Source organism: Haematobia irritans, chromosome 2, assembly GCF_050003625.1.
Source record: "Haematobia irritans isolate KBUSLIRL chromosome 2, ASM5000362v1, whole genome shotgun sequence".
In the NCBI taxonomy this organism is placed as follows: Eukaryota; Metazoa; Arthropoda; class Insecta; order Diptera; family Muscidae; genus Haematobia; species Haematobia irritans.
Window position 1 is genome coordinate 74,878,735 of NC_134398.1, and position 25,819 is coordinate 74,904,553.

Genomic DNA, 25,819 nt, shown 5'->3' on the forward strand with positions numbered 1-25,819 from the left:
AATAGCATAGTAGTCGCCTTTGGTAAGTCCATACATAATTGTTTCATTGGGTTAGTAACAATGTTTTGCCGACGGCAAACCAAATGTTTGTAATTTTATTTAAACCAAGTAAATTTAAAATTTTATTAAAATAATTAAATAAATTTGTAACAAGATGATCTCTTTTGTAAATATATTTTGTGGTCCTGAAAAGGACCGATTGTTTTTGTATTAAAGTATTTAAATATTCTCCAAATAGCGTCAAGAAAATGTTTAACCGCCGAAACCGTACAAAGTGCGGCCTTGTCTCTTCAAAGCGTAGACGACATCCATAGCGGTGACGGTTTTACGCTTAGCATGTTCGGTGTAGGTGACAGCATCACGAATAACGTTTTCCAAAAACACCTTGAGGACACCACGGGTTTCTTCGTATATCAATCCAGAGATACGTTTTACACCGCCACGACGAGCCAAACGTCTGATTGCAGGCTTGGTAATACCTTGGATGTTATCACGCAACACTTTACGATGACGTTTAGCGCCACCTTTTCCCAAGCCTTTGCCACCTTTACCACGACCAGTCATTTTTCACTTTTTTTTTTAAATTCACTTCACAAACGTTGCACAAGAACTAATACTGTTCCAACATCATTTCGCTTCTATTTATACAAAAATGCCCTGAAATGCTTACTAATATTAATGACACGATCTACCCTCGGATTCGTTCGTGTATACTTCGTGTTTATACAGGCAGCTGTAAGATACAATATTTCAATCTTTCCCTACACACACCCTTAACTAACAGTTTGCGCGCTCAATTTTTCTATAAATATGCGCGTTCATGCTCGGCACACAATTAATACTATCTTGAAAGTGTTTGTGTTCATATCGTGAAGTGAAAAAAATATAAAGTGAAAAATGGCTCGTACCAAGCAAACTGCCCGTAAATCTACCGGTGGCAAAGCCCCTCGTAAGCAATTGGCTACTAAAGCTGCTCGTAAGAGCGCCCCAGCCACTGGTGGTGTTAAGAAGCCCCATCGTTTCCGCCCTGGTACCGTTGCTTTGCGTGAAATCCGTCGTTACCAAAAGAGCACAGAATTGTTGATCCGCAAATTGCCTTTCCAACGTTTGGTTCGTGAAATTGCCCAAGATTTCAAAACTGACTTGCGTTTCCAGAGTTCTGCTGTCATGGCCTTGCAAGAAGCCAGCGAAGCCTACTTGGTTGGTCTATTCGAAGATACCAACTTGTGTGCCATCCATGCTAAGCGTGTCACCATCATGCCTAAGGATATCCAATTGGCCAGACGTATTCGTGGAGAACGTGCTTAAATTTTTGACATATTAAAAGCCAACTTTTTTTACAAAAACAATCGGTCCTTTTCAGGACCACAATATTTTTATAAAAAGAGAAAAATTTTTTTCAATACTTTACAGTTGACAAGAATTTATTCTTAATTATTTGATATCAATAAAATATATTGCATTTGTGTGTGTGTTTTTTTTTTTTTTGTATTAGGTTGGATATGAAGGGAATGTTGATATATGATGTAGATTTTGCTTTCCAATGGTTTTACATTTTTTCGTACTCATTCACAATTTATTTTCTATTAATTTATTTTTTAAAAGAAGAAAAGATATAAGTAGGAGGATTTGTTTCTTATTTTCATCTAATGCTACATTCAATGCGGCAAACATTTTATGAAATATTTTCTAACCCTATATGGCAAACTTTTCGTAACAAATCGAAGATTATTTTTGAATTTTCTAGGGTGTTTATAGTTTATATATTTCCTAAAGTCGTTAGACTTAAATTTATTCCATCTGTTGTTATAATTCTTTTAGTTTTTCTGCGAAATTTTATATCAAAAATAGCCAATTTCTTAAAATTTGGCTAGAGGTGGTATATCAGCTATGGCAAATTTTTATTCATAGTATTTCGATTTAAAATTTTGTTAAAATGGTATTATAATCCGACATGTATTTTTTCTACGATGTTTTAATATTTTTCATATATATATTTAATTTCTTTTGCAAATATTTTAATTTTATGGTTTCAACTATATTCAACATTGTTAACATCGCTGTACATGATATACCACACCTTCACGATTATTTTAACTTTTCGTTACAATTTGACACTTTTTATTAATAATGTTATATTTTAGTATAAATGTGTGATTTCTATTATATTTTTGAATGAAAATTTCCTAAAACATTTTTAGTTTTGAGCTTTGAAATTAATTTGCAGAAAAACTTTTATTCATGGAAAATATCCCAATATGATGAATTCCACTGTCATAGACGACATAATATAATTGAATATTTTACCATGAAAACTATGCAAATTGTATAATTTTTTCGTATTTCTTTAAAGAAAACATATCAAGATTCCCTATAAATTTTTTATTTTATAAAATTTTCAATAAAAATAGTAAAATTTATATAATTTAGTTGGAAATTTATGATGACACTTTTATAAACTTTCAACTCAAAAGATTATAATACTCTAGCCCTTCAATATTATTAATTGAAATCCTTTTTGTCATTTAGGTGGATATCTCTACTAGAGAAATGTGATAAATTCCAATTAAATATATTTACTATGTCATCATAAATTTAATTATTCTATCAAAACTTTTGTGAAAAAATTTATTCTCTTCCACACAAGAATTCACAAAATTTCGTAGCTGACTACTATGTACTTCTCATAATTCCGATGTACCCAAGAATAGCTAGGTTGAACGGTAAAAAATATATATAACCAACGTACACGCGTGTTAGTGTATATTAGTGTTTGAAGTGAAAAATATAGTGAAACATGTCTGACGCCGCCGTAGTTGAAGCCACCGCATCTCCAGTTGCCGCTGTTGAGAAAAAGGCACCTAAAAAAGCTGCTGCCAAGGCAAAGAAGCCCTCTGCTGCCCCATCTCATCCACCAACCCAACAAATGGTCGATGCTGCCATCAAAACATTGAAAGAACGTGGTGGTTCATCATTGCCTGCCATCAAGAAATATTTGGCCAGCACCTACAAAGTTGATGCCCAAAAATTGGCTCCCTTCATCAAGAAGTATTTGAAGGGCGCTGTTGCCAGTGGAAAATTGATCCAAACTAAAGGTAAGGGTGCATCTGGTTCATTCAAAATGTCTAAAGCAATGAGCGCCGAAAAGAAGAAGGCCCCAGCTGGTGATAAGAAAAAGAAGGCTGCCGCACCCAAAAAGGCCAGTGGAGAAAAGAAGGCTGCTGCAAAGAAACCTTCTGCCGCTAAGAAGACAGCAGAAAAGAAGAAGACCGAAAAGGCTAAGGCTAAAACTGCCAAAAAGACCGGTACAGTTAAAGCTAAACCAGCAAAAACCGCCGCCAAGGCCAAGGCCTCCGCCACAAAACCAAAAGCACCCAAGGCAAAAACAGTAGCAGCAGCCAAACCCAAAAAGGCCGCCGCTGCCAAGAAACCAGCTGCTAAAAAAGCCGCCGCCAAGAAGTAAATTTTCTATTTCATGGCAGAATGATTATTTTCGATATTCGAAAGCAGTTTATCTAACAGCCCTTTTCAGGGCTACAAAATATCTTTGAAAAAGAGAACAAATTTTATGCAAACAATTTTGTTTTGTTACCTAATTTTTATTTAAATAAATATACATTGTACTTAATCTATTTTTCACGGTAAAATTGAAATTTATAATCACATGTTTTATGGGAATTTTTCCAAAACTGGATTAGCCAATTGGGATGTGGTAATAAACCACAGCAATTAGAATTCTAGAAAAAAAGGTTTCATGTACCTACGCATAGAGTCATCATCAAAACTCACACACACACACATCCTTTAACTACGATCAATGTAATAAAGTCTTTTACTCTGAGAAAAATATTATAGCGACGTTATTATAATGAAGAAAAATAAAAAGAAGAAATATTGAAGAAACAGTAATGAAATGCCAAATTAGAATTTTAATAGAAGTTAGACATAGTAATGAAATGCCATAATAGAATTTTAATAAAATGAAGATTACAACATTGAATTTTTCTTAGTTGAAAAATCAATTATTTGTTATTATTCGATGGAAGATGTATTTATTTTTTTTTTATTGAAATAAAATAAGGATATTTTGTTTTTAGTTGATCAACAAAGAAAATCTCTTTTTTAATGATTTTTGTGGCCCTGAAAAGGGCCTTTGATGGTGGAGGAAATAAATTTTCGACGAAATATGAAGCCATTTACTTGGAGCTGGTGTACTTAGTAACGGCTTTGGTACCTTCACTGACAGCGTGCTTAGCCAATTCACCGGGCAATAATAGACGAACGGCAGTTTGGATTTCCCGACTGGTGATGGTGGAACGCTTGTTGTAGTGAGCCAAACGAGAGGCTTCGGCGGCAATACGTTCGAAGATATCATTAACGAAACTGTTCATGATGCTCATTGCCTTTGAAGAGATACCAGTATCGGGATGTACTTGCTTCAACACTTTGTAAATGTAGATGGCATAACTCTCCTTACGCTTGGTGCGTCTCTTGGTCTTGTCACCCTTTGTGATGTTCTTTTGGGCTTTGCCGGCCTTCTTTGCTGCTTTACCACTGGCTTTTGGAGGCATTTTCACTATTTTTTTTTTTTCACACAAACACTGTTTACACTGTTCAAAAGAGAATTTTGTGTGTTTGCAGCGATGAGCACACATTTGTACCATTTCGTGGACAAGATATTCAGGTAGCGGAAAACGAGCCTCTTCGTGCAGCAAAACAACCCTCAAATGTATTAAATAGCTCGAACGAAAAGTATATAAAGAACTGATTATGGGTCAAACGCTATCATTAAGTGTGTGTTTTCAGTGAAGTGAAAAAGAAAAAAAAATTTTGAAACATGTCTGGACGCGGTAAAGGTGGCAAAGTTAAGGGAAAGGCAAAGTCTCGTTCCAATCGTGCTGGGCTTCAATTCCCCGTCGGTCGTATCCATCGTCTTTTGCGCAAAGGCAACTATGCTGAGCGTGTTGGTTAGTCTTGGGCAAAATCGTTCACCATAGTGATTCGGACTCGTCGTTCCTTTTGTACAAAGGAACTAGTTCCTTCAAATCGTTCCATCGTTCCTTTTCGTTCCAGCTTTTTATATTTGTCATCACTGTCATCTACTAAAGGCAGAGATGACATTGTTTACTTTGTTCGTGGTCAAATGAAAGATACAAAAAAATATTAAAAATTGAATAAAATTACTTACAATAGTTTATAAAAATATAGGAAGAAAAAATATTGAATGGGAAATTTAAAGAAGTAACTAAACTCATTGCAAGAAATTAAGAATCATTAGTTCCTGAAATGGAACTAATGATTCTATTGGATAGCAGCATACCAATCAATGATTTCATATACATACGCGCCAAAATGAATAAATTGTCATATAGCTCAAACAAAAGTCAAAAAATCAAACTGCGATATGCGGAACTATGGAGCGTAAGTTGAACATAAAACTAAATGACAAAAGGAACGATGAGGACGAAAGAGATGGAACTAGTGACAATCGTTCCTTTTAGTGAACCGTTCATTGGAACTAGTTCGTTCCGGAACGACACAAGACTAGTGTTGGTGCTGGAGCTCCAGTTTACTTGGCTGCTGTGATGGAATACTTGGCCGCTGAAGTTCTTGAATTGGCTGGTAACGCTGCTCGTGACAACAAAAAGACAAGAATTATCCCTCGTCACTTGCAATTGGCTATCCGTAATGACGAAGAATTGAACAAATTGTTGTCCGGTGTCACCATTGCTCAAGGTGGTGTATTGCCAAACATCCAAGCTGTTCTCTTGCCCAAGAAGACCGAAAAGAAGGCTTAAATTATCTACAAGAAAATGTAAATACAGACCATCGTATCTCTATCAAACAACAATCCGTCCTTTTCAGGACGACAAAACATTTTTAAAAAGAGAAAAAATACTTTCAAACAATATAATTTCATACATACTTTTTTTCTGTAACAATAAAATTTACTATAAAAAAATTTATATGAAGATATTCATCTGTTATGGCATCGAAAAATTTCGTCACTATATATACATATATTTAGTTTATCGAAAAATTTCGCCACTTCATATTTTCATTTTGTTCCTATCTAATGCCATTTATTCCTAATATCGCAAAACAACAAATTCCCACCAATTTCATTAAGAGAGCATTCGTTTTCTGAGCCGAAGTGTTTTTATTTTCATCTGTATCAACTCTGATTATTTACTACATATGTATCTTTTGTATGCTTTGGCAATGCCGAAGTCTAGTAGGATCGTAAGTGTTCGTAACTTCTAGCGGAAAGTTGCAAATAGTTGATGACAGAGGAAGTTGTTTGTACCAATACATACATAATTGATTTCTGCAAAAAGAGAGTAAGAACAAATGAGACTAGGATCGAGTACAGTGCAACATAGAATCATTTTCTTTGATTTCTGCAAAAGAGTAAGAGAATCATAGAATCATTTTCTTTGGGGAATGGGACGAGAAATGGCATATTGAGAATTGCATATATGTTTCGTATGTATTACATTCGTAGTGTTTTTCTTTTGTAGTGTGTCATGTTTTCCAAGTGCCGACGGCAGAAAAATAGCATAGTAGTCGCCTTTGGTAAGTCCATACATAATTGTTTCATTGGGTTAGTAACAATGTTTTGCCGACGGCAAACCAAATGTTTGTAATTTTATTTAAACCAAGTAAATTTAAAATTTTATTAAAATAATTAAATAAATTTGTAACAAGATGATCTCTTTTGTAAATATATTTTGTGGTCCTGAAAAGGACCGATTGTTTTTGTATTAAAGTATTTAAATATTCTCCAAATAGCGTCAAGAAAATGTTTAACCGCCGAAACCGTACAAAGTGCGGCCTTGTCTCTTCAAAGCGTAGACGACATCCATAGCGGTGACGGTTTTACGCTTAGCATGTTCGGTGTAGGTGACAGCATCACGAATAACGTTTTCCAAAAACACCTTGAGGACACCACGGGTTTCTTCGTATATCAATCCAGAGATACGTTTTACACCGCCACGACGAGCCAAACGTCTGATTGCAGGCTTGGTAATACCTTGGATGTTATCACGCAACACTTTACGATGACGTTTAGCGCCACCTTTTCCCAAGCCTTTGCCACCTTTACCACGACCAGTCATTTTTCACTTTTTTTTTTAAATTCACTTCACAAACGTTGCACAAGAACTAATACTGTTCCAACATCATTTCGCTTCTATTTATACAAAAATGCCCTGAAATGCTTACTAATATTAATGACACGATCTACCCTCGGATTCGTTCGTGTATACTTCGTGTTTATACAGGCAGCTGTAAGATACAATATTTCAATCTTTCCCTACACACACCCTTAACTAACAGTTTGCGCGCTCAATTTTTCTATAAATATGCGCGTTCATGCTCGGCACACAATTAATACTATCTTGAAAGTGTTTGTGTTCATATCGTGAAGTGAAAAAAATATAAAGTGAAAAATGGCTCGTACCAAGCAAACTGCCCGTAAATCTACCGGTGGCAAAGCCCCTCGTAAGCAATTGGCTACTAAAGCTGCTCGTAAGAGCGCCCCAGCCACTGGTGGTGTTAAGAAGCCCCATCGTTTCCGCCCTGGTACCGTTGCTTTGCGTGAAATCCGTCGTTACCAAAAGAGCACAGAATTGTTGATCCGCAAATTGCCTTTCCAACGTTTGGTTCGTGAAATTGCCCAAGATTTCAAAACTGACTTGCGTTTCCAGAGTTCTGCTGTCATGGCCTTGCAAGAAGCCAGCGAAGCCTACTTGGTTGGTCTATTCGAAGATACCAACTTGTGTGCCATCCATGCTAAGCGTGTCACCATCATGCCTAAGGATATCCAATTGGCCAGACGTATTCGTGGAGAACGTGCTTAAATTTTTGACATATTAAAAGCCAACTTTTTTTACAAAAACAATCGGTCCTTTTCAGGACCACAATATTTTTATAAAAAGAGAAAAATTTTTTTCAATACTTTACAGTTGACAAGAATTTATTCTTAATTATTTGATATCAATAAAATATATTGCATTTGTGTGTGTGTTTTTTTTTTTTTTGTATTAGGTTGGATATGAAGGGAATGTTGATATATGATGTAGATTTTGCTTTCCAATGGTTTTACATTTTTTCGTACTCATTCACAATTTATTTTCTATTAATTTATTTTTTAAAAGAAGAAAAGATATAAGTAGGAGGATTTGTTTCTTATTTTCATCTAATGCTACATTCAATGCGGCAAACATTTTATGAAATATTTTCTAACCCTATATGGCAAACTTTTCGTAACAAATCGAAGATTATTTTTGAATTTTCTAGGGTGTTTATAGTTTATATATTTCCTAAAGTCGTTAGACTTAAATTTATTCCATCTGTTGTTATAATTCTTTTAGTTTTTCTGCGAAATTTTATATCAAAAATAGCCAATTTCTTAAAATTTGGCTAGAGGTGGTATATCAGCTATGGCAAATTTTTATTCATAGTATTTCGATTTAAAATTTTGTTAAAATGGTATTATAATCCGACATGTATTTTTTCTACGATGTTTTAATATTTTTCATATATATATTTAATTTCTTTTGCAAATATTTTAATTTTATGGTTTCAACTATATTCAACATTGTTAACATCGCTGTACATGATATACCACACCTTCACGATTATTTTAACTTTTCGTTACAATTTGACACTTTTTATTAATAATGTTATATTTTAGTATAAATGTGTGATTTCTATTATATTTTTGAATGAAAATTTCCTAAAACATTTTTAGTTTTGAGCTTTGAAATTAATTTGCAGAAAAACTTTTATTCATGGAAAATATCCCAATATGATGAATTCCACTGTCATAGACGACATAATATAATTGAATATTTTACCATGAAAACTATGCAAATTGTATAATTTTTTCGTATTTCTTTAAAGAAAACATATCAAGATTCCCTATAAATTTTTTATTTTATAAAATTTTCAATAAAAATAGTAAAATTTATATAATTTAGTTGGAAATTTATGATGACACTTTTATAAACTTTCAACTCAAAAGATTATAATACTCTAGCCCTTCAATATTATTAATTGAAATCCTTTTTGTCATTTAGGTGGATATCTCTACTAGAGAAATGTGATAAATTCCAATTAAATATATTTACTATGTCATCATAAATTTAATTATTCTATCAAAACTTTTGTGAAAAAATTTATTCTCTTCCACACAAGAATTCACAAAATTTCGTAGCTGACTACTATGTACTTCTCATAATTCCGATGTACCCAAGAATAGCTAGGTTGAACGGTAAAAAATATATATAACCAACGTACACGCGTGTTAGTGTATATTAGTGTTTGAAGTGAAAAATATAGTGAAACATGTCTGACGCCGCCGTAGTTGAAGCCACCGCATCTCCAGTTGCCGCTGTTGAGAAAAAGGCACCTAAAAAAGCTGCTGCCAAGGCAAAGAAGCCCTCTGCTGCCCCATCTCATCCACCAACCCAACAAATGGTCGATGCTGCCATCAAAACATTGAAAGAACGTGGTGGTTCATCATTGCCTGCCATCAAGAAATATTTGGCCAGCACCTACAAAGTTGATGCCCAAAAATTGGCTCCCTTCATCAAGAAGTATTTGAAGGGCGCTGTTGCCAGTGGAAAATTGATCCAAACTAAAGGTAAGGGTGCATCTGGTTCATTCAAAATGTCTAAAGCAATGAGCGCCGAAAAGAAGAAGGCCCCAGCTGGTGATAAGAAAAAGAAGGCTGCCGCACCCAAAAAGGCCAGTGGAGAAAAGAAGGCTGCTGCAAAGAAACCTTCTGCCGCTAAGAAGACAGCAGAAAAGAAGAAGACCGAAAAGGCTAAGGCTAAAACTGCCAAAAAGACCGGTACAGTTAAAGCTAAACCAGCAAAAACCGCCGCCAAGGCCAAGGCCTCCGCCACAAAACCAAAAGCACCCAAGGCAAAAACAGTAGCAGCAGCCAAACCCAAAAAGGCCGCCGCTGCCAAGAAACCAGCTGCTAAAAAAGCCGCCGCCAAGAAGTAAATTTTCTATTTCATGGCAGAATGATTATTTTCGATATTCGAAAGCAGTTTATCTAACAGCCCTTTTCAGGGCTACAAAATATCTTTGAAAAAGAGAACAAATTTTATGCAAACAATTTTGTTTTGTTACCTAATTTTTATTTAAATAAATATACATTGTACTTAATCTATTTTTCACGGTAAAATTGAAATTTATAATCACATGTTTTATGGGAATTTTTCCAAAACTGGATTAGCCAATTGGGATGTGGTAATAAACCACAGCAATTAGAATTCTAGAAAAAAAGGTTTCATGTACCTACGCATAGAGTCATCATCAAAACTCACACACACACACATCCTTTAACTACGATCAATGTAATAAAGTCTTTTACTCTGAGAAAAATATTATAGCGACGTTATTATAATGAAGAAAAATAAAAAGAAGAAATATTGAAGAAACAGTAATGAAATGCCAAATTAGAATTTTAATAGAAGTTAGACATAGTAATGAAATGCCATAATAGAATTTTAATAAAATGAAGATTACAACATTGAATTTTTCTTAGTTGAAAAATCAATTATTTGTTATTATTCGATGGAAGATGTATTTATTTTTTTTTTATTGAAATAAAATAAGGATATTTTGTTTTTAGTTGATCAACAAAGAAAATCTCTTTTTTAATGATTTTTGTGGCCCTGAAAAGGGCCTTTGATGGTGGAGGAAATAAATTTTCGACGAAATATGAAGCCATTTACTTGGAGCTGGTGTACTTAGTAACGGCTTTGGTACCTTCACTGACAGCGTGCTTAGCCAATTCACCGGGCAATAATAGACGAACGGCAGTTTGGATTTCCCGACTGGTGATGGTGGAACGCTTGTTGTAGTGAGCCAAACGAGAGGCTTCGGCGGCAATACGTTCGAAGATATCATTAACGAAACTGTTCATGATGCTCATTGCCTTTGAAGAGATACCAGTATCGGGATGTACTTGCTTCAACACTTTGTAAATGTAGATGGCATAACTCTCCTTACGCTTGGTGCGTCTCTTGGTCTTGTCACCCTTTGTGATGTTCTTTTGGGCTTTGCCGGCCTTCTTTGCTGCTTTACCACTGGCTTTTGGAGGCATTTTCACTATTTTTTTTTTTTCACACAAACACTGTTTACACTGTTCAAAAGAGAATTTTGTGTGTTTGCAGCGATGAGCACACATTTGTACCATTTCGTGGACAAGATATTCAGGTAGCGGAAAACGAGCCTCTTCGTGCAGCAAAACAACCCTCAAATGTATTAAATAGCTCGAACGAAAAGTATATAAAGAACTGATTATGGGTCAAACGCTATCATTAAGTGTGTGTTTTCAGTGAAGTGAAAAAGAAAAAAAAATTTTGAAACATGTCTGGACGCGGTAAAGGTGGCAAAGTTAAGGGAAAGGCAAAGTCTCGTTCCAATCGTGCTGGGCTTCAATTCCCCGTCGGTCGTATCCATCGTCTTTTGCGCAAAGGCAACTATGCTGAGCGTGTTGGTGCTGGAGCTCCAGTTTACTTGGCTGCTGTGATGGAATACTTGGCCGCTGAAGTTCTTGAATTGGCTGGTAACGCTGCTCGTGACAACAAAAAGACAAGAATTATCCCTCGTCACTTGCAATTGGCTATCCGTAATGACGAAGAATTGAACAAATTGTTGTCCGGTGTCACCATTGCTCAAGGTGGTGTATTGCCAAACATCCAAGCTGTTCTCTTGCCCAAGAAGACCGAAAAGAAGGCTTAAATTATCTACAAGAAAATGTAAATACAGACCATCGTATCTCTATCAAACAACAATCCGTCCTTTTCAGGACGACAAAACATTTTTAAAAAGAGAAAAAATACTTTCAAACAATATAATTTCATACATACTTTTTTTCTGTAACAATAAAATTTACTATAAAAAAATTTATATGAAGATATTCATCTGTTATGGCATCGAAAAATTTCGTCACTATATATACATATATTTAGTTTATCGAAAAATTTCGCCACTTCATATTTTCATTTTGTTCCTATCTAATGCCATTTATTCCTAATATCGCAAAACAACAAATTCCCACCAATTTCATTAAGAGAGCATTCGTTTTCTGAGCCGAAGTGTTTTTATTTTCATCTGTATCAACTCTGATTATTTACTACATATGTATCTTTTGTATGCTTTGGCAATGCCGAAGTCTAGTAGGATCGTAAGTGTTCGTAACTTCTAGCGGAAAGTTGCAAATAGTTGATGACAGAGGAAGTTGTTTGTACCAATACATACATAATTGATTTCTGCAAAAAGAGAGTAAGAACAAATGAGACTAGGATCGAGTACAGTGCAACATAGAATCATTTTCTTTGATTTCTGCAAAAGAGTAAGAGAATCATAGAATCATTTTCTTTGGGGAATGGGACGAGAAATGGCATATTGAGAATTGCATATATGTTTCGTATGTATTACATTCGTAGTGTTTTTCTTTTGTAGTGTGTCATGTTTTCCAAGTGCCGACGGCAGAAAAATAGCATAGTAGTCGCCTTTGGTAAGTCCATACATAATTGTTTCATTGGGTTAGTAACAATGTTTTGCCGACGGCAAACCAAATGTTTGTAATTTTATTTAAACCAAGTAAATTTAAAATTTTATTAAAATAATTAAATAAATTTGTAACAAGATGATCTCTTTTGTAAATATATTTTGTGGTCCTGAAAAGGACCGATTGTTTTTGTATTAAAGTATTTAAATATTCTCCAAATAGCGTCAAGAAAATGTTTAACCGCCGAAACCGTACAAAGTGCGGCCTTGTCTCTTCAAAGCGTAGACGACATCCATAGCGGTGACGGTTTTACGCTTAGCATGTTCGGTGTAGGTGACAGCATCACGAATAACGTTTTCCAAAAACACCTTGAGGACACCACGGGTTTCTTCGTATATCAATCCAGAGATACGTTTTACACCGCCACGACGAGCCAAACGTCTGATTGCAGGCTTGGTAATACCTTGGATGTTATCACGCAACACTTTACGATGACGTTTAGCGCCACCTTTTCCCAAGCCTTTGCCACCTTTACCACGACCAGTCATTTTTCACTTTTTTTTTTAAATTCACTTCACAAACGTTGCACAAGAACTAATACTGTTCCAACATCATTTCGCTTCTATTTATACAAAAATGCCCTGAAATGCTTACTAATATTAATGACACGATCTACCCTCGGATTCGTTCGTGTATACTTCGTGTTTATACAGGCAGCTGTAAGATACAATATTTCAATCTTTCCCTACACACACCCTTAACTAACAGTTTGCGCGCTCAATTTTTCTATAAATATGCGCGTTCATGCTCGGCACACAATTAATACTATCTTGAAAGTGTTTGTGTTCATATCGTGAAGTGAAAAAAATATAAAGTGAAAAATGGCTCGTACCAAGCAAACTGCCCGTAAATCTACCGGTGGCAAAGCCCCTCGTAAGCAATTGGCTACTAAAGCTGCTCGTAAGAGCGCCCCAGCCACTGGTGGTGTTAAGAAGCCCCATCGTTTCCGCCCTGGTACCGTTGCTTTGCGTGAAATCCGTCGTTACCAAAAGAGCACAGAATTGTTGATCCGCAAATTGCCTTTCCAACGTTTGGTTCGTGAAATTGCCCAAGATTTCAAAACTGACTTGCGTTTCCAGAGTTCTGCTGTCATGGCCTTGCAAGAAGCCAGCGAAGCCTACTTGGTTGGTCTATTCGAAGATACCAACTTGTGTGCCATCCATGCTAAGCGTGTCACCATCATGCCTAAGGATATCCAATTGGCCAGACGTATTCGTGGAGAACGTGCTTAAATTTTTGACATATTAAAAGCCAACTTTTTTTACAAAAACAATCGGTCCTTTTCAGGACCACAATATTTTTATAAAAAGAGAAAAATTTTTTTCAATACTTTACAGTTGACAAGAATTTATTCTTAATTATTTGATATCAATAAAATATATTGCATTTGTGTGTGTGTTTTTTTTTTTTTTGTATTAGGTTGGATATGAAGGGAATGTTGATATATGATGTAGATTTTGCTTTCCAATGGTTTTACATTTTTTCGTACTCATTCACAATTTATTTTCTATTAATTTATTTTTTAAAAGAAGAAAAGATATAAGTAGGAGGATTTGTTTCTTATTTTCATCTAATGCTACATTCAATGCGGCAAACATTTTATGAAATATTTTCTAACCCTATATGGCAAACTTTTCGTAACAAATCGAAGATTATTTTTGAATTTTCTAGGGTGTTTATAGTTTATATATTTCCTAAAGTCGTTAGACTTAAATTTATTCCATCTGTTGTTATAATTCTTTTAGTTTTTCTGCGAAATTTTATATCAAAAATAGCCAATTTCTTAAAATTTGGCTAGAGGTGGTATATCAGCTATGGCAAATTTTTATTCATAGTATTTCGATTTAAAATTTTGTTAAAATGGTATTATAATCCGACATGTATTTTTTCTACGATGTTTTAATATTTTTCATATATATATTTAATTTCTTTTGCAAATATTTTAATTTTATGGTTTCAACTATATTCAACATTGTTAACATCGCTGTACATGATATACCACACCTTCACGATTATTTTAACTTTTCGTTACAATTTGACACTTTTTATTAATAATGTTATATTTTAGTATAAATGTGTGATTTCTATTATATTTTTGAATGAAAATTTCCTAAAACATTTTTAGTTTTGAGCTTTGAAATTAATTTGCAGAAAAACTTTTATTCATGGAAAATATCCCAATATGATGAATTCCACTGTCATAGACGACATAATATAATTGAATATTTTACCATGAAAACTATGCAAATTGTATAATTTTTTCGTATTTCTTTAAAGAAAACATATCAAGATTCCCTATAAATTTTTTATTTTATAAAATTTTCAATAAAAATAGTAAAATTTATATAATTTAGTTGGAAATTTATGATGACACTTTTATAAACTTTCAACTCAAAAGATTATAATACTCTAGCCCTTCAATATTATTAATTGAAATCCTTTTTGTCATTTAGGTGGATATCTCTACTAGAGAAATGTGATAAATTCCAATTAAATATATTTACTATGTCATCATAAATTTAATTATTCTATCAAAACTTTTGTGAAAAAATTTATTCTCTTCCACACAAGAATTCACAAAATTTCGTAGCTGACTACTATGTACTTCTCATAATTCCGATGTACCCAAGAATAGCTAGGTTGAACGACTTTCTTAGGGACAGGACATTTAGGGTTAGAGTAGGCGATGACTACTCTAGCGATAGGGTTGTAAGGACTGGTGTACCCCAGGGCTCTTTACTGGGTCCAGTCCTCTACAACATTTTTATTAGTGACATACCGCAACCACCATCTGGAGATTTACTCCTGATATATGCTGACGACATATTCGTCGCAGCATCAGGAGCAGATGCAGCGGTTGTCAATGACAGATTGAATCAATACTTGGGTGAACTATCCACATATTTCGATATGTGGCGACTAAGGCTTAATGTGGACAAGTGTGAAGGTGTGATTTTCAAAGGCAATAGGCGAAACTTGTATCCTCGCTCTAGAAGATACGAGCCAGCCATTGCAATTGGTGATCGTACCATTCGCACTTGTGAAAACATTAAATACTTAGGCGTGATTCTCCAAGGCAGATTTGATTTTGTGTCGCATATTAGCTATCTTCTTGACAAGGTTAAGAGGATGTTCTTCTGCTATTTGAGCGTCTTTCGACGCTCAAATGGCCTGAGTAAGGAGGTGAAACTATTGATTTATCGACAAATCATTAGGCCAATCATCGCTAATGCTTTTCCAATTTGGTATGGAATTTCTTCACACCAAATGGAATTACTCAGGATATGGGAGAGAAGAATTTTAGCTTCTTGTGTAGGTTTAGTGCCTGTTAGAGGAGAGGATGGTGTATGGCGGAGACCTTCCAACCAATCCATCTACGACTCTGCAGAGATTGATAGGATTGATGTATTTCTGACTAGAAATGCATTAAATTTTCTAGATAGGGCATCTTTTGTAGACAATCCGCTAGTGAGGGGTTGCTTGGTAGAGGACATCAGTCCAGCCAATCTTCCTCATTTAACATATCGACCGCCGATATGTCTGTTACAGTTAGATAGACAGGGACTTCTCTTTAGGGATGAGAGGCTTGTGTTTTATCATCGACGATATGGTACGCTAGACGTGGACGACACTGTTTACAGTTTGGCACAATAGTAACTCTAAGGACAATTGTATATATTTTTTTTTGATTTTTAGTTTTAAGTGATAGTTTTTAAGTAAATAATAGAAAAATGTTATGGCCCCTGTTTTTATTAGTCATTTTTCAGGGAAATTTTGTTTAATTGAGAAAAAATTTGAAATAGAGACTAGCTTAAATAAATAGTTTAAGCCGTATTTTGTAATATTTAGATAAATTTAGAAAAGTATTATATATACGCTAAATATAAGAATCTATATATGTATGTATGTAGTTGAAAATTGTAGTTGTAAGGTTTCAACTGTAATAGTTTAGAAATTTTTGACCAATAAAACCTAAATTTTGAAATCTGAATCTGAAAAATCTGGTTGAACGGTAAAAAATATATATAACCAACGTACACGCGTGTTAGTGTATATTAGTGTTTGAAGTGAAAAATATAGTGAAACATGTCTGACGCCGCCGTAGTTGAAGCCACCGCATCTCCAGTTGCCGCTGTTGAGAAAAAGGCACCTAAAAAAGCTGCTGCCAAGGCAAAGAAGCCCTCTGCTGCCCCATCTCATCCACCAACCCAACAAATGGTCGATGCTGCCATCAAAACATTGAAAGAACGTGGTGGTTCATCATTGCCTGCCATCAAGAAATATTTGGCCAGCACCTACAAAGTTGATGCCCAAAAATTGGCTCCCTTCATCAAGAAGTATTTGAAGGGCGCTGTTGCCAGTGGAAAATTGATCCAAACTAAAGGTAAGGGTGCATCTGGTTCATTCAAAATGTCTAAAGCAATGAGCGCCGAAAAGAAGAAGGCCCCAGCTGGTGATAAGAAAAAGAAGGCTGCCGCACCCAAAAAGGCCAGTGGAGAAAAGAAGGCTGCTGCAAAGAAACCTTCTGCCGCTAAGAAGACAGCAGAAAAGAAGAAGACCGAAAAGGCTAAGGCTAAAACTGCCAAAAAGACCGGTACAGTTAAAGCTAAACCAGCAAAAACCGCCGCCAAGGCCAAGGCCTCCGCCACAAAACCAAAAGCACCCAAGGCAAAAACAGTAGCAGCAGCCAAACCCAAAAAGGCCGCCGCTGCCAAGAAACCAGCTGCTAAAAAAGCCGCCGCCAAGAAGTAAATTTTCTATTTCATGGCAGAATGATTATTTTCGATATTCGAAAGCAGTTTATCTAACAGCCCTTTTCAGGGCTACAAAATATCTTTGAAAAAGAGAACAAATTTTATGCAAACAATTTTGTTTTGTTACCTAATTTTTATTTAAATAAATATACATTGTACTTAATCTATTTTTCACGGTAAAATTGAAATTTATAATCACATGTTTTATGGGAATTTTTCCAAAACTGGATTAGCCAATTGGGATGTGGTAATAAACCACAGCAATTAGAATTCTAGAAAAAAAGGTTTCATGTACCTACGCATAGAGTCATCATCAAAACTCACACACACACACATCCTTTAACTACGATCAATGTAATAAAGTCTTTTACTCTGAGAAAAATATTATAGCGACGTTATTATAATGAAGAAAAATAAAAAGAAGAAATATTGAAGAAACAGTAATGAAATGCCAAATTAGAATTTTAATAGAAGTTAGACATAGTAATGAAATGCCATAATAGAATTTTAATAAAATGAAGATTACAACATTGAATTTTTCTTAGTTGAAAAATCAATTATTTGTTATTATTCGATGGAAGATGTATTTATTTTTTTTTTATTGAAATAAAATAAGGATATTTTGTTTTTAGTTGATCAACAAAGAAAATCTCTTTTTTAATGATTTTTGTGGCCCTGAAAAGGGCCTTTGATGGTGGAGGAAATAAATTTTCGACGAAATATGAAGCCATTTACTTGGAGCTGGTGTACTTAGTAACGGCTTTGGTACCTTCACTGACAGCGTGCTTAGCCAATTCACCGGGCAATAATAGACGAACGGCAGTTTGGATTTCCCGACTGGTGATGGTGGAACGCTTGTTGTAGTGAGCCAAACGAGAGGCTTCGGCGGCAATACGTTCGAAGATATCATTAACGAAACTGTTCATGATGCTCATTGCCTTTGAAGAGATACCAGTATCGGGATGTACTTGCTTCAACACTTTGTAAATGTAGATGGCATAACTCTCCTTACGCTTGGTGCGTCTCTTGGTCTTGTCACCCTTTGTGATGTTCTTTTGGGCTTTGCCGGCCTTCTTTGCTGCTTTACCACTGGCTTTTGGAGGCATTTTCACTATTTTTTTTTTTTCACACAAACACTGTTTACACTGTTCAAAAGAGAATTTTGTGTGTTTGCAGCGATGAGCACACATTTGTACCATTTCGTGGACAAGATATTCAGGTAGCGGAAAACGAGCCTCTTCGTGCAGCAAAACAACCCTCAAATGTATTAAATAGCTCGAACGAAAAGTATATAAAGAACTGATTATGGGTCAAACGCTATCATTAAGTGTGTGTTTTCAGTGAAGTGAAAAAGAAAAAAAAATTTTGAAACATGTCTGGACGCGGTAAAGGTGGCAAAGTTAAGGGAAAGGCAAAGTCTCGTTCCAATCGTGCTGGGCTTCAATTCCCCGTCGGTCGTATCCATCGTCTTTTGCGCAAAGGCAACTATGCTGAGCGTGTTGGTGCTGGAGCTCCAGTTTACTTGGCTGCTGTGATGGAATACTTGGCCGCTGAAGTTCTTGAATTGGCTGGTAACGCTGCTCGTGACAACAAAAAGACAAGAATTATCCCTCGTCACTTGCAATTGGCTATCCGTAATGACGAAGAATTGAACAAATTGTTGTCCGGTGTCACCATTGCTCAAGGTGGTGTATTGCCAAACATCCAAGCTGTTCTCTTGCCCAAGAAGACCGAAAAGAAGGCTTAAATTATCTACAAGAAAATGTAAATACAGACCATCGTATCTCTATCAAACAACAATCCGTCCTTTTCAGGACGACAAAACATTTTTAAAAAGAGAAAAAATACTTTCAAACAATATAATTTCATACATACTTTTTTTCTGTAACAATAAAATTTACTATAAAAAAATTTATATGAAGATATTCATCTGTTATGGCATCGAAAAATTTCGTCACTATATATACATATATTTAGTTTATCGAAAAATTTCGCCACTTCATATTTTCATTTTGTTCCTATCTAATGCCATTTATTCCTAATATCGCAAAACAACAAATTCCCACCAATTTCATTAAGAGAGCATTCGTTTTCTGAGCCGAAGTGTTTTTATTTTCATCTGTATCAACTCTGATTATTTACTACATATGTATCTTTTGTATGCTTTGGCAATGCCGAAGTCTAGTAGGATCGTAAGTGTTCGTAACTTCTAGCGGAAAGTTGCAAATAGTTGATGACAGAGGAAGTTGTTTGTACCAATACATACATAATTGATTTCTGCAAAAAGAGAGTAAGAACAAATGAGACTAGGATCGAGTACAGTGCAACATAGAATCATTTTCTTTGATTTCTGCAAAAGAGTAAGAGAATCATAGAATCATTTTCTTTGGGGAATGGGACGAGAAATGGCATATTGAGAATTGCATATATGTTTCGTATGTATTACATTCGTAGTGTTTTTCTTTTGTAGTGTGTCATGTTTTCCAAGTGCCGACGGCAGAAAAATAGCATAGTAGTCGCCTTTGGTAAGTCCATACATAATTGTTTCATTGGGTTAGTAACAATGTTTTGCCGACGGCAAACCAAATGTTTGTAATTTTATTTAAACCAAGTAAATTTAAAATTTTATTAAAATAATTAAATAAATTTGTAACAAGATGATCTCTTTTGTAAATATATTTTGTGGTCCTGAAAAGGACCGATTGTTTTTGTATTAAAGTATTTAAATATTCTCCAAATAGCGTCAAGAAAATGTTTAACCGCCGAAACCGTACAAAGTGCGGCCTTGTCTCTTCAAAGCGTAGACGACATCCATAGCGGTGACGGTTTTACGCTTAGCATGTTCGGTGTAGGTGACAGCATCACGAATAACGTTTTCCAAAAACACCTTGAGGACACCACGGGTTTCTTCGTATATCAATCCAGAGATACGTTTTACACCGCCACGACGAGCCAAACGTCTGATTGCAGGCTTGGTAATACCTTGGATGTTATCACGCAACACTTTACGATGACGTTTAGCGCCACCTTTTCCCAAGCCTTTGCCACCTTTACCACGACCAGTCATTTTTCACTTTTTTTTTTAAATTCACTTCACAAACGTTGCACAAGAACTAATACTGTTCCAACATCATTTCGCTTCTATTTATACAAAAATGCCCTGAAATGCTTACTAATATTAATGACACGATCTACCCTCGGATTCGTTCGTGTATACTTCGTGTTTATACAGGCAGCTGTAAGATACAATATTTCAATCTTTCCCTACACACACCCTTAACTAACAGTTTGCGCGCTCAATTTTTCTATAAATATGCGCGTTCATGCTCGGCACACAATTAATACTATCTTGAAAGTGTTTGTGTTCATATCGTGAAGTGAAAAAAATATAAAGTGAAAAATGGCTCGTACCAAGCAAACTGCCCGTAAATCTACCGGTGGCAAAGCCCCTCGTAAGCAATTGGCTACTAAAGCTGCTCGTAAGAGCGCCCCAGCCACTGGTGGTGTTAAGAAGCCCCATCGTTTCCGCCCTGGTACCGTTGCTTTGCGTGAAATCCGTCGTTACCAAAAGAGCACAGAATTGTTGATCCGCAAATTGCCTTTCCAACGTTTGGTTCGTGAAATTGCCCAAGATTTCAAAACTGACTTGCGTTTCCAGAGTTCTGCTGTCATGGCCTTGCAAGAAGCCAGCGAAGCCTACTTGGTTGGTCTATTCGAAGATACCAACTTGTGTGCCATCCATGCTAAGCGTGTCACCATCATGCCTAAGGATATCCAATTGGCCAGACGTATTCGTGGAGAACGTGCTTAAATTTTTGACATATTAAAAGCCAACTTTTTTTACAAAAACAATCGGTCCTTTTCAGGACCACAATATTTTTATAAAAAGAGAAAAATTTTTTTCAATACTTTACAGTTGACAAGAATTTATTCTTAATTATTTGATATCAATAAAATATATTGCATTTGTGTGTGTGTTTTTTTTTTTTTTGTATTAGGTTGGATATGAAGGGAATGTTGATATATGATGTAGATTTTGCTTTCCAATGGTTTTACATTTTTTCGTACTCATTCACAATTTATTTTCTATTAATTTATTTTTTAAAAGAAGAAAAGATATAAGTAGGAGGATTTGTTTCTTATTTTCATCTAATGCTACATTCAATGCGGCAAACATTTTATGAAATATTTTCTAACCCTATATGGCAAACTTTTCGTAACAAATCGAAGATTATTTTTGAATTTTCTAGGGTGTTTATAGTTTATATATTTCCTAAAGTCGTTAGACTTAAATTTATTCCATCTGTTGTTATAATTCTTTTAGTTTTTCTGCGAAATTTTATATCAAAAATAGCCAATTTCTTAAAATTTGGCTAGAGGTGGTATATCAGCTATGGCAAATTTTTATTCATAGTATTTCGATTTAAAATTTTGTTAAAATGGTATTATAATCCGACATGTATTTTTTCTACGATGTTTTAATATTTTTCATATATATATTTAATTTCTTTTGCAAATATTTTAATTTTATGGTTTCAACTATATTCAACATTGTTAACATCGCTGTACATGATATACCACACCTTCACGATTATTTTAACTTTTCGTTACAATTTGACACTTTTTATTAATAATGTTATATTTTAGTATAAATGTGTGATTTCTATTATATTTTTGAATGAAAATTTCCTAAAACATTTTTAGTTTTGAGCTTTGAAATTAATTTGCAGAAAAACTTTTATTCATGGAAAATATCCCAATATGATGAATTCCACTGTCATAGACGACATAATATAATTGAATATTTTACCATGAAAACTATGCAAATTGTATAATTTTTTCGTATTTCTTTAAAGAAAACATATCAAGATTCCCTATAAATTTTTTATTTTATAAAATTTTCAATAAAAATAGTAAAATTTATATAATTTAGTTGGAAATTTATGATGACACTTTTATAAACTTTCAACTCAAAAGATTATAATACTCTAGCCCTTCAATATTATTAATTGAAATCCTTTTTGTCATTTAGGTGGATATCTCTACTAGAGAAATGTGATAAATTCCAATTAAATATATTTACTATGTCATCATAAATTTAATTATTCTATCAAAACTTTTGTGAAAAAATTTATTCTCTTCCACACAAGAATTCACAAAATTTCGTAGCTGACTACTATGTACTTCTCATAATTCCGATGTACCCAAGAATAGCTAGGTTGAACGGTAAAAAATATATATAACCAACGTACACGCGTGTTAGTGTATATTAGTGTTTGAAGTGAAAAATATAGTGAAACATGTCTGACGCCGCCGTAGTTGAAGCCACCGCATCTCCAGTTGCCGCTGTTGAGAAAAAGGCACCTAAAAAAGCTGCTGCCAAGGCAAAGAAGCCCTCTGCTGCCCCATCTCATCCACCAACCCAACAAATGGTCGATGCTGCCATCAAAACATTGAAAGAACGTGGTGGTTCATCATTGCCTGCCATCAAGAAATATTTGGCCAGCACCTACAAAGTTGATGCCCAAAAATTGGCTCCCTTCATCAAGAAGTATTTGAAGGGCGCTGTTGCCAGTGGAAAATTGATCCAAACTAAAGGTAAGGGTGCATCTGGTTCATTCAAAATGTCTAAAGCAATGAGCGCCGAAAAGAAGAAGGCCCCAGCTGGTGATAAGAAAAAGAAGGCTGCCGCACCCAAAAAGGCCAGTGGAGAAAAGAAGGCTGCTGCAAAGAAACCTTCTGCCGCTAAGAAGACAGCAGAAAAGAAGAAGACCGAAAAGGCTAAGGCTAAAACTGCCAAAAAGACCGGTACAGTTAAAGCTAAACCAGCAAAAACCGCCGCCAAGGCCAAGGCCTCCGCCACAAAACCAAAAGCACCCAAGGCAAAAACAGTAGCAGCAGCCAAACCCAAAAAGGCCGCCGCTGCCAAGAAACCAGCTGCTAAAAAAGCCGCCGCCAAGAAGTAAATTTTCTATTTCATGGCAGAATGATTATTTTCGATATTCGAAAGCAGTTTATCTAACAGCCCTTTTCAGGGCTACAAAATATCTTTGAAAAAGAGAACAAATTTTATGCAAACAATTTTGTTTTGTTACCTAATTTTTATTTAAATAAATATACATTGTACTTAATCTATTTTTCACGGTAAAATTGAAATTTATAATCACATGTTTTATGGGAATTTTTCCAAAACTGGATTAGCCAATTGGGATGTGGTAATAAACCACAGCAATTAGAATTCTAGAAAAAAAGGTTTCATGTACCTACGCATAGAGTCATCATCAAAACTCACACACACACACATCCTTTAACTACGATCAATGTAATAAAGTCTTTTACTCTGAGAAAAATATTATAGCGACGTTATTATAATGAAGAAAAATAAAAAGAAGAAATATTGAAGAAACAGTAATGAAATGCCAAATTAGAATTTTAATAGAAGTTAGACATAGTAATGAAATGCCATAATAGAATTTTAATAAAATGAAGATTACAACATTGAATTTTTCTTAGTTGAAAAATCAATTATTTGTTATTATTCGATGGAAGATGTATTTATTTTTTTTTTATTGAAATAAAATAAGGATATTTTGTTTTTAGTTGATCAACAAAGAAAATCTCTTTTTTAATGATTTTTGTGGCCCTGAAAAGGGCCTTTGATGGTGGAGGAAATAAATTTTCGACGAAATATGAAGCCATTTACTTGGAGCTGGTGTACTTAGTAACGGCTTTGGTACCTTCACTGACAGCGTGCTTAGCCAATTCACCGGGCAATAATAGACGAACGGCAGTTTGGATTTCCCGACTGGTGATGGTGGAACGCTTGTTGTAGTGAGCCAAACGAGAGGCTTCGGCGGCAATACGTTCGAAGATATCATTAACGAAACTGTTCATGATGCTCATTGCCTTTGAAGAGATACCAGTATCGGGATGTACTTGCTTCAACACTTTGTAAATGTAGATGGCATAACTCTCCTTACGCTTGGTGCGTCTCTTGGTCTTGTCACCCTTTGTGATGTTCTTTTGGGCTTTGCCGGCCTTCTTTGCTGCTTTACCACTGGCTTTTGGAGGCATTTTCACTATTTTTTTTTTTTCACACAAACACTGTTTACACTGTTCAAAAGAGAATTTTGTGTGTTTGCAGCGATGAGCACACATTTGTACCATTTCGTGGACAAGATATTCAGGTAGCGGAAAACGAGCCTCTTCGTGCAGCAAAACAACCCTCAAATGTATTAAATAGCTCGAACGAAAAGTATATAAAGAACTGATTATGGGTCAAACGCTATCATTAAGTGTGTGTTTTCAGTGAAGTGAAAAAGAAAAAAAAATTTTGAAACATGTCTGGACGCGGTAAAGGTGGCAAAGTTAAGGGAAAGGCAAAGTCTCGTTCCAATCGTGCTGGGCTTCAATTCCCCGTCGGTCGTATCCATCGTCTTTTGCGCAAAGGCAACTATGCTGAGCGTGTTGGTGCTGGAGCTCCAGTTTACTTGGCTGCTGTGATGGAATACTTGGCCGCTGAAGTTCTTGAATTGGCTGGTAACGCTGCTCGTGACAACAAAAAGACAAGAATTATCCCTCGTCACTTGCAATTGGCTATCCGTAATGACGAAGAATTGAACAAATTGTTGTCCGGTGTCACCATTGCTCAAGGTGGTGTATTGCCAAACATCCAAGCTGTTCTCTTGCCCAAGAAGACCGAAAAGAAGGCTTAAATTATCTACAAGAAAATGTAAATACAGACCATCGTATCTCTATCAAACAACAATCCGTCCTTTTCAGGACGACAAAACATTTTTAAAAAGAGAAAAAATACTTTCAAACAATATAATTTCATACATACTTTTTTTCTGTAACAATAAAATTTACTATAAAAAAATTTATATGAAGATATTCATCTGTTATGGCATCGAAAAATTTCGTCACTATATATACATATATTTAGTTTATCGAAAAATTTCGCCACTTCATATTTTCATTTTGTTCCTATCTAATGCCATTTATTCCTAATATCGCAAAACAACAAATTCCCACCAATTTCATTAAGAGAGCATTCGTTTTCTGAGCCGAAGTGTTTTTATTTTCATCTGTATCAACTCTGATTATTTACTACATATGTATCTTTTGTATGCTTTGGCAATGCCGAAGTCTAGTAGGATCGTAAGTGTTCGTAACTTCTAGCGGAAAGTTGCAAATAGTTGATGACAGAGGAAGTTGTTTGTACCAATACATACATAATTGATTTCTGCAAAAAGAGAGTAAGAACAAATGAGACTAGGATCGAGTACAGTGCAACATAGAATCATTTTCTTTGATTTCTGCAAAAGAGTAAGAGAATCATAGAATCATTTTCTTTGGGGAATGGGACGAGAAATGGCATATTGAGAATTGCATATATGTTTCGTATGTATTACATTCGTAGTGTTTTTCTTTTGTAGTGTGTCATGTTTTCCAAGTGCCGACGGCA

General features: G+C 35.1%; 3 protein-coding genes and 1 long non-coding RNA gene across 4 annotated transcripts in view; all 4 read right to left on the minus strand.

The window, feature by feature from the left end:
- Nucleotides 1–25,819, minus strand: part of LOC142225539 (uncharacterized) — an 801,202-nt gene that overhangs the window by 380,359 nt on the left and 395,024 nt on the right. The gene's annotated exons all lie outside the window — the stretch shown is intronic.
- LOC142225528 (histone H4) lies at nt 6,730–7,180 on the minus strand. Its single transcript, XM_075295317.1, has one exon. The coding sequence runs from the start codon at nt 7,116–7,118 to the stop codon at nt 6,807–6,809; it is 312 nt and encodes a 103-aa protein (XP_075151432.1). The 5' UTR covers nt 7,119–7,180; the 3' UTR covers nt 6,730–6,806.
- LOC142225529 (histone H4) lies at nt 12,698–13,148 on the minus strand. The gene has a single exon (XM_075295318.1). It carries the CDS (start codon nt 13,084–13,086, stop codon nt 12,775–12,777), a length of 312 nt encoding a protein of 103 aa, XP_075151433.1. The 5' UTR covers nt 13,087–13,148; the 3' UTR covers nt 12,698–12,774.
- On the minus strand, nt 20,031–20,481 carry LOC142225530 (histone H4). The gene has a single exon (XM_075295319.1). The coding sequence runs from the start codon at nt 20,417–20,419 to the stop codon at nt 20,108–20,110; it is 312 nt and encodes a 103-aa protein (XP_075151434.1). The 5' UTR covers nt 20,420–20,481; the 3' UTR covers nt 20,031–20,107.

Coding starts and splice junctions, on each gene's coding strand:
- LOC142225528 (XM_075295317.1), bottom strand. CDS start 7,118: ATGACTGGTCGTGGTAAAGGTGGCAAAGGCTTGGGAAAAGGTGGCGCT.
- LOC142225529 (XM_075295318.1), bottom strand. CDS start 13,086: ATGACTGGTCGTGGTAAAGGTGGCAAAGGCTTGGGAAAAGGTGGCGCT.
- LOC142225530 (XM_075295319.1), bottom strand. CDS start 20,419: ATGACTGGTCGTGGTAAAGGTGGCAAAGGCTTGGGAAAAGGTGGCGCT.